The 9,814-nt window shown below is 37.3% G+C and overlaps 1 protein-coding gene across 1 annotated transcript in view; it reads right to left on the bottom strand.

Annotated features, from left to right (window-relative positions):
- The window catches only part of CENPK (centromere protein K), a 47,958-nt gene that overhangs the window by 29,248 nt on the left and 8,896 nt on the right, over positions 1-9,814 (bottom strand). The window contains exons 2-4 of the mRNA XM_017537832.2: positions 8,502-8,654; positions 6,004-6,060; positions 4,773-4,845 (exon numbers count right to left, since the gene is read on the bottom strand). Of these exons, the coding sequence (XP_017393321.1) occupies positions 4,773-4,845; positions 6,004-6,060; positions 8,502-8,612 (241 nt within the window). The 5' untranslated portion in view covers positions 8,613-8,654. The remainder of the gene's footprint in view (positions 1-4,772; positions 4,846-6,003; positions 6,061-8,501; positions 8,655-9,814) is intronic.

Raw genomic sequence — 9,814 nt, 5'->3', positions numbered from 1 at the left:
AAAAAAAAAAAAAAAACAAAAAAACAGGAGCAGAAGATATAATTCTGGTATAGCTTATAGAACATGAACATTTTAATATTTGAGGCTGGGCACCATGGCTCACGCCTGTAATCCCAACACTTTGGGAAGCGGACTTGGGTGGATCATTCGAGGTCAGGAGTTCAAGACCAGCCTGGCCAACATGGCAAAACCCCATCTCTACAACAAATACAAAAATTAGCCATGCATGGTGGCAAGCACCTATAATCCCAACTACTTGAGAGGCTGAGACAGGAGAATTGCTTGAACCTGGAAGGTGGAGGTTGCAGTGAGCCAAGATTGTGTCACTGTATTCCAGCCTGGGGGACAAAATAAGACTGTCAAAAAAAAAAAATTGAGTCTGAGCAGCTTCTGAGATGCGAACTATACTGCTGAAAAGGCAATAAGACACACAGGTGAGGGCAAATTAAAATCACAATTGTATAATACTACACATCTATCAGAAATTCGCAAATTAATGACTAACAGGTAGTAGTAATGATGTGGAAAAACAGCTGATATTTGCATGAATACAGTAATTAAAGCAAATTACAGATACAATTGTCTAGGAAGAGAATGAGGAGAAAACAACTGCTCCTTGGGGAATTTCAATAATTGGGATACAGAATAATAAGCCTAAAAAGGAGACTAAGAAGGGAAGCATGAGATGGAGGACAGTTAAAGGAAACAGCAGGTGAAGAAAGCAGCAGGGAGACATATAGAAAAAGAGGGTGCATTCCAAATATGCAGGGACGCTTTGGGGATAGTCTAAGTTTGGTTCTAGACCACCACACTAAAGCAATTATCATAACAAAGTGAGTCACACAATTTTTTTGTTTTCCCAGTACACACACAAGTTTTGTTTACATTATGCTGTAGTCTATAATAAACTATGCATTAGCATTATTTCTAAAAATGTATATACCTTATTTAAAAGGAAAAAAACTTATCACTAAAAAATGCTAACTGTGAGATGCTTAATCTCAGCCTTAGATGAGCTGTAATTTTTTCTGGTGTAAGCTCTTGTCTCAGTACTGATGGTTGATGGCTGATGAGGATAGTGGTTGCTGAAGGCTGGAGTGGCTGTGGCCATTTCTTAAAATAAGACAACAATGAAGTTTGCCACGCAGACTGACTCTTCCTTTCACAAAAAGATTTCTCAGTAGCGTGAGATGCTGTTTGATAGCATTTTACTCACAGCAGAACTTCTTTCAAAATTAGTCACTCCTCTCAAACCGTGACACTGCCTTACCAACAAAGTTTATGTAATATTCTAAATCTGTTGTTGTCATTTCAACCATGTTCAAAACATCTTCACTGGGACTAGATTCCATCTCAAGAAACCACTTTTTTTTTTTGCTCATCCATGGGAAGCAACTCTACATCTGTTCAAGTTTTATCATGAGATTGCAGCGAGTCAGTCACATCTTCAGACTCTACTTTTAATTCTAGTTTTCTTGATACTTCTACCACATTTGTAGTTACTTGGAAGTAATCCATGAGGGTTAGAACCAACCTCGTGCACACTCCTGTTAATGTTGGTATTCTGACCTCCCATAAATCATGCATGTTCTCATGCATCTAGAATGGTGAAGACTTTCCAGGTTTTCAATGTACTTTGCCCAGATCCATCAGAGGACTTATGGCAGCTACAGCCTTACAAAGTGTATTTCTTAAATAATAAGACTTCAGTTGAGATGGCTTCTTGGTCCCTGGGCTGCAGGACAGATGTTGTATCAACAAACATGAAAACATAAATTTCCTTGTACAGCGCCATCAGAGCTCTTGAGTGATGAGATAGGAGCAGTAACATTTTGAAAGGAATTCTTTTCTTTTTTTTCCTGAGTGACAGGTCTCAACAGTGGGCTTAAACTATTCAGTAAACCATGCTGGATTAGTAAACAGGTGTACTGTCATCCAGGCTTTATTGTTCCATTTACAAAACACAGGTAGAGTAGATTTAGTATAATTCTTACAGGTCCTAGGATTGTTGGAATGATAAATGAGCACTGGTTTTAACTCAGGGTTACCAGCTGCATTAGCCCTAAAACGAGTCAACCTGTCCTTTTGAAGCTTTGGAGCAAAGCATCGACTTCTCTCTTGCTATGAGAGTCCTAGATGGCATCTTCTTACAATAGAAGGCTGTTTTGTCTACACTGAAAATTTGCTGTTTAGCAAAGCCACCTTCAAGTATCTTAGCTAGATCTTTTCGATGACTTGTTGCAGCTTCTGCATTAGTACTCCCTTGCACTTTTATGTTATGGAAATGACTTCTTTCCGTAAACCTCATGAAGCAACCTCTGCTAGCTTCACACTTTTCTTCTGCAGCTTCCTCACCTCTCTTAGCCTTCATAGAACTGAAAAGAGCTAGGGCTTTGTTATGGATTAGGTTTTGGCTTAGGTAATGATGTGGCTGGTCTGATCATCTAAGCAGACCTCCATATCAGCAATAAGGCTGTTCTGCTTTCTCATAATCTGTCTGTTGGCTAGAACAACACTTTTAATTTCCTTTAAAAATTTTTCCTGCACTTTGGGAGGCAGAGGAGGGGAGATCACATGGTCAGGAGTTCAACATGGTGAAGCCTTGTCTCTACTAAAAAAAAAATACAAAACTTAGCTGGGTGTAGTGACACGCTCCTGTAATCCCAGCTACTCTGGAGGCTGAGGCAGGAGAACTGCTTGAACCTGGGAGGTGAAGACTGCAGTGAGCCAAGATCGCACCAGTGCACTCCAGCCTGACAACAGAGCAAGACACTAACTCAAAAAAAAATTTTTTCCTTTCCATTCACAACTTGGCTACTGGCACCAGAGGTCTAGCTTTTGACCTATCTTGGCTTCTGACATGGCTTCCTCATGAAGCTTAATCATTTCTAGTTTTTGATTTAAAGATAAAGATGTACAACTCTTCTTTTCACGTAAAAACTCAGAAACAGGCTGGGTGCAGTGGTTCACGCCTGTAATCCCAGAACTTTGGAAGGCCAAGGAAGGTGGATCACGAGGTCAAGTGTTCAAAACCAGCCTGGCCAAGATTGTGAAACCCCAGGCTGGGCACGGTGGCTCAAGCCTGTAATCCCAGCACTTTGGGAGGCCGAGGCGGGTGGATCATGAGGTCAAGAGATCGAGACCGTCCTGGTCAACATGGTGAAACCCCGTCTCTACTAAAAAAATACAAAACATTAGCTGGGCATGGTGGTGCGTGCCTGTAATCCCAGCTCCTCAGGAGGCTGAGGCAGGAGAATTGCCTGAACCCAGGAGGCGGAGGTTGTGGTGAGCCGAGATCGAGCCATTGCACTCCAGCCTGGGTAACATGAGTGAAACTCCGTCTCAAAGAAAAAAAAAAAAAAAAGATTGTGAAACCCCATCTCTACTAAAAATACAAAGTTAGCCAAGCATGGTGGCACATGTCTCTAATCCCAGCTATCTGGGAGGCTGAGGCAGAAGAATTGCTTGAATCTGGGAGGTGGAGGTTGTAATGAGCCAAGATTGCGCCAATGCACTCCACCCTAGGTGACACAGCGAGACTCTGTCTTAAAAAAAAAAAACTCAGAAACAATTGGAGGGTTATTAATTGGCCTAATTTCAATATTCCTGTGTCTTAAGGAAAAGGGAGGGCCAAGGAGAGGGAGAGTGACGGGGAAACAATTGGTCAGTGGAGCAGTCAGAATACCCACAACATTTATTGATTAAATTTACTGTCTTACGTAGGTACAGCTTGTGGTTCCTCAAAACAATTAAAATAGTAAGCTCAACGACCACTGATCACAGATCCCCCGAAAAGATGTAATAATAACTTGAGTCTGAAATATTGTGAGATTACCAAAATGTGACACAGGCTCACCACAAACTGAATTTGTTAAACATACAGTATCTGCAAAGTGCAATAAAGTGAAGCACAATAAAATGAAGTGTGCCTGTATAGACATATTTTGCATAAACTTAAGCTTTCATAATAATAATAATAAAAAAAGATATACTAGTTGAGTATCACTATACATTTTTATGCTGTCTTCTATTTTCTAACTGAAGACAAAAATATAGTTGGCACCAGTTGGACAAGACAGAAGACATCATACAAACTATGTGGCCATTTTGTGTAAGTATCTAAAATAAAATAACTTTACCATTTTTCTCTTCCACTAGGTAAATTTCATTAATTAAGAAACAATTTACCAGCACGCCTGTAATCCTCACATGTTGGGAGGCCAAGGAAGGAGGATCCCTTGGGCCCAGAAGTTCAAGACTAGCCTGTGCAACGTGGTGAAACCCCATCTCTACAAAAAAATACAAAAATTAACCAGGCATGGTGGTGCACACCTGTAGTCCTAGCTACTCAGGAGGCTGAGGTGGGAGGATCATTTGAACCCAGGAGATCGAGGCTGCAATGAGCCATGACCATGCCACTGCATTCCGGCCTGGGCAACAGAGTGAGACTCTGTATTAGACAAAAAAAAAAGGGAACAATTAACCATTTCTAGTGAGCATAAGGCAGCATCTATGAGGATAACATAATGGCTATAATAACGTCTCCATAATCAAGCTTATTATAATCTAATGTAAGATATGTTTATCAATAATAATAAAAGAAGCAGAAAATAATTCATAGAAAGAAAAAAATTGAGTGACTTCCCAGTATCAATGAAATTTGGGCAATCTCAAGAAGGCCAACTGGATCTTGTAATTTTTCTTACAATCATTAAATTAATTTGCCATTAATTTGTTTATAAAAAATTCAAATCTAAAAATAAGAATCTTACTTTCAGGTGTTTTTTTCTGCCATTGACTGAGTTCAGCAGTTAAACATTTTACTTGCATAATTAATAATGACAGCTATAAAAGAAGAAAACAAAGTCATTTTCTGTGGACTGCTCATAGATGGAAATATAAACATTCTTAACACTTTAATACTTAGAGGGTTGGCATCCCTAACTCACACGTTGTTCAAGAGGCAACTTCATTTTAATTCTTAATCTGTTCCACGGATCCACTCCGAAGCCAATTCCATTAAGTCTTGATTATTAAAATAGATATCTTAATCCTTTTTTTAAGCCAAGAGTAATGTCAATTCAGATTTGACACAGATAGTAAAACATCTGTGACTATTATACCTAACACAAAGTTAGCAGTCTTTGTTCTAATGTATATATATATTTTTGAGATGGTCTTGCTTTTTCTCTCGCGTTGGAATGTAGTGGCACAAATCTCAGCTTATTGCAGCCTCTGCCTCCTAGGTTCAAGTGATTCTCATACCTCAGCCTCCTGAGTAGCTGGGATCATAGAAGCACACCACCAACACCAGCGAATTTTTTTGGATTTTTGTTAAAAACGGGGTTTTGCCATGTTGGCCAGGCTGGTCTTTGTTCTAATTTTAACAAGGTAGCATAACAGCAACCAATAAGCAATTTACTCAGTTGTTAAACATATGTATCACTGTTAAAAGACAAATAATAAAGAAAATACTCTCTGCTGGGCAAGGTGGCTCTCGCCTGTAATCCCAGCACTTTGGGAGGCTGAGGTGGGTGGATCACGAGGTCAGCAGTTCGGGACCAGCCTGACCAACATGGTGAAACCCCATCTCTACTAAAAATGCAACAAAAATAGCTGGGTGTGGTGCCAAGTACCTATAATCCCAGCTACTTGGGAGGCTGAGGCAGGGGAATTGCTTGAACCAGGGTGGTGGAGGTTGCAGTGAGCCGAGATCATGCCATTGCACTCCAGCCTGAGTGACTGGGACTCCATCTAAAAAAAATAAATAAAAATAAATAAAAAAGAAAATACTCTCTTATTTTATGACAGCTTGTTCTAGAAACTTTTTAGAATATTATCCCAACTCTTACAGCAGAAAGAACAAGAAGTTTTCCAAATGATTAAACATACAAGTATTAACAAAGCTATTAAACTTGAGAAAAATATAGACACATATACTTACTTTCCAAAATACAATGAATGCCACTTACCTATTTTTAGGAAGAAAAAGAAGATGCATACCTTAGCATTTAAATCAGTGAGTGTTTCAGTTCCAGTAAGTGACAATTTATTCTGACACTTGATTTAAAAAGTAAAAAAAAAAGCAAGTCACACACTGTAACTCATAGACAATTCCCTTCCCCTTCCCTTTTGTACCAAGCCAATATAACACTCTTCCAAAGCACAAACATCTAATAGAGAAGAGTTTATTGAAATTTCGGACTTTCTAAGAGGATTAAGGCAGCGAAACAAGTCCAAAGGTGAATACATCACAAGGAAAAAGAGATACTAGAATGAAGAGAAAATAGGAAAAAAAAAAAAAAAAAAAAAAAAAAAAAAAAAAAAAAAAAAAAAAAAAAAAAATAGGAAAAAAAAAAAAAAACACAGCTGATAGCTAAAATGAATCATAAGCCAGAAAACTGGAAAGTGGGAGATAAGAGAACAAGAGGGAAAGCACTATAGAAAAATAATAAGATAGTTTTCTAAGAAATCCTAAGAAAATAAAGCCTTCAGGAGACAGTGTTTCTTTGCTATTAAGAAAGTCCAAAACTGTTCGTGATTATTTATGAGATAAAAATATGAGTAAATTCTATTTCTGCTCATTTGTAGTACAGCATTTCTCTATAAAAATTTTAGGTTATTTTAAAATCCAAACTTCTGTACTACTAAAAAAATATCTGAATAAAAAATGGTAGGGGCTTATAAAAATTAGCTTGCAAATACATTAAGTACCAAGTATTTATGTTGAAAATAGTTTTAAGAAAAGAGAAAAACCTGGTATCATAGGAGCACACCACCAAGACCAACTTGGTAATTTTTTTGGATTTTTGTTAAAGATGGGGTTTTGCCATGTTGGCCAGGCTGTTCTTTGCTCTATTTTTAACAAGGTAGCATAATGGCGGCAACCAACAAGCAATTTACTCTGTTGTTAAATGTATGTATAGCTGTTAAAAAACAAATAATAAAGAAAATACTCCCTTATTTTATAATAGCTTTTTCCAAGAATGTCACTTCCATACGTATAATCCTTCAGTACCTCCCCACAGTACACATTCAACAAAATCCTTTATGTTCTGGCCTCTGATTACTTCTCCAGTCTTATCCCAGAAGTCCTTTTCCTAATTTACATTATCCCTAATATTCTATTTAGTGTTCTGTCAACTCTCTCAGCTTTTACACATTTTCTTATAATAACTATCACTTCTATCTTTTGATACTAATTTGCCCAATTCTGAAAATTTACTGGGAAGGATAGGACGCTAAAAATATCTGTGCCCTATCTTTTGGGTTCCCTGGGCTATATTGGAAGAAGAATTATCTTGGGCCACACATAAAATACACTAACACTAACAATAGCTGATGATCTAAAAAAAAAAAAAAAAAAAAAAGTCCTTAATGCTTTAAGAAAGTTTATGAATTTGTGTTGGGCCACACTCAAGGCCATCGTGGGCCACGGTTGGACAAGTTTGCTTTAAGTACAACAAATTTCCAGCAACATACTCTAGTATACCAAACACAGTTCTAGCTTACCAACTCAGATACATACATTTCAAACAACATTATCTAAATTAACTCATTTTTTACTCATAATTATATGTTTTTCCTATTTCTATATTCTCTATTTGGGGAAATAATCCCATCAAACACCCAATGGCCCAAACCAGGAATCTGAAACTAACGATATATCCCTCCCATTGCACATCAATTAACTTCTAAGTCCTTCTAAGTCCTACCTACTTATCTCTTGACCCCACTCTTCTATATGCAATGACAATACTTAGGACTTTCTTACTTTTTACCAGGACTATTACTAGAGCTTCCTAAATGCTCTTTCTACCTGCAGTATTAATCTTCTGCATTCCATTTTATTCAAAGACACCAGAGAAATTTTCTCAAACTGCATATCTGATCATGTCACTTTCATACTTATAATCCTTTATTGGCTCCCCATAGTACACACTCAACAAAATCCTTTATTTTCTGGCCCCTGATTACTTCTCCAGTCTTACCCCAGAAGTCCTTCTCCTAATTTACATTATCCATAATATTCTATTTAGTGTTCTGTCAACTCTCTCAGCTTTTACACATTTTCTTCTTTATGCTTTGTATACCTTTCCTACTTTTTACAGGCTAACTCCTAATTATCCTTTAGAAATAAAATCAGTAATTCACTCTTTTAGACATCTATCCTTGACCCCTTCACCTTTAGTACTCCTTCTAAGTATAGTCTTTGTACTTATATAATATGTCTAATATTGTACTACAACATAGTACAATGGCTGTTGTTTCCATAAGATGGTAATCTCCTTGGAGTCAGGGATTGCCATCAGTTTTCTTTCTATAGCTCATCTAGCATAAAGTTTCTTGAAAAAATGCTTATAGGTCTAAAAGCTATATAAATATTTATCATACATAATGGCTTTTGGGAACTAGCACAATCATTTTTTTCCTGAGTCTGTCTACTATTGAAATTGATTTAAATCTTATATTAACCATCACTTCTATCTTTGGATACTTACTTCTTCCATATCTTTCCACATTTCTTCACATTCTCTAATAAGTTCTTCTTCAGTATTTGTAACATCTCCCACATCTGTAGTACTATCTGGATCTAGATCTTGCTGATTCATTGATATGTGCTTTGTGATGTTCTAGCCTTATAACAAGAAAAACTAAAGCAAAAAATATTTATTCATTCAGCAGTATTTGTTGAACACTTATTATCAGCCAGATACTCATCTAGGGGCTAAGAATATAGCAGTGAACAAAATAGACAAAAATCCCTTCTACTGTACCTTATTCTAATTAAGGAAAACAGACAATAAAACAAAAAATAAAACATATACATATATACTACAGTATATCAAATGATTTGAAGAAAAGACAGAGAAGAAACATAGGGAATGCTAGGGCAAGGGCAATGTAATTTTAAATAATGTGGTCATATAAGGTTACTGAGAAATTGACAACTGAGTGAAAAGACATGAAGGAGATAAAGAAATGAGGTACAGGAATGAACAGGGACAGATGGTCCAGGCAGAGGGAACTGCAAGTGCAAAAGCCTTGAGGCAGGAATATGAATGCCATGTTTCTACAGTAGTAAAGCAGCTAGGGTGACTCAGGCAGATTAAGTAAGACAGAGTAGAATATGAGGTCACAGAGACAATAGGGATGAGATCACGTGGGCTTCGTAGGCTACTTTAAGGACTCTGAGGTGATAAGCAATTAGTTTTAAACAGAGGAATAACATCATTTAAATTACATTTTAACAGTACAACTCTGGTTAACCACAGGCAGTAAGGATAGAAGCAGGAAAATCAGTTAGAAAGCTACTGCAATAACCCAAGGAAGATGTAGACCAGGATAATATTGCTAGAAGCAGCACAGAATATCCAATTCTGAATATATTTTCAAGATGGAGCCAACAGAATTTCTTAACAGCATGTATATGGACTATCAAAGAGGGAAGTGAATTATTAAGCTGCCAGTTACTGAGGTGAGAAAGATGGTAAAAGAAATAGATTTGGCAAACATGGGAGAAGAGATTAAAAACTCAGTTTAGCTATACTACAAGGCTACAGTAATCAAAACAGCATGGTACTGGTACCAAAACAGAGATATAAACCAATGGAACAGAACAGAGGCCTCTGAGGCAACACCACACATCTACAACCATTCAATCTTTGACAAACCTGACAAAAACAAGCAATGGGGAAAGGAGTCCCTGTTTAATAAATGGTGTTGGGAAAACTGGCTAGCCATGTGCAGAAAGCAGAAACTGGACCCCTTCCTGACACCTTACACTAAAATTAACTCCAGATGGATTAAAGAC

The sequence above is a fragment of the Cebus imitator genome, unplaced genomic scaffold (assembly GCF_001604975.1).
Source record: "Cebus imitator isolate Cc_AM_T3 unplaced genomic scaffold, Cebus_imitator-1.0 Scaffold107, whole genome shotgun sequence".
Lineage (NCBI taxonomy): Eukaryota > Metazoa > Chordata > Mammalia > Primates > Cebidae > Cebus > Cebus imitator.
Note: the sequence above shows the minus strand (reverse complement) of the source record. Positions and strands in the feature narration are given on the sequence as shown.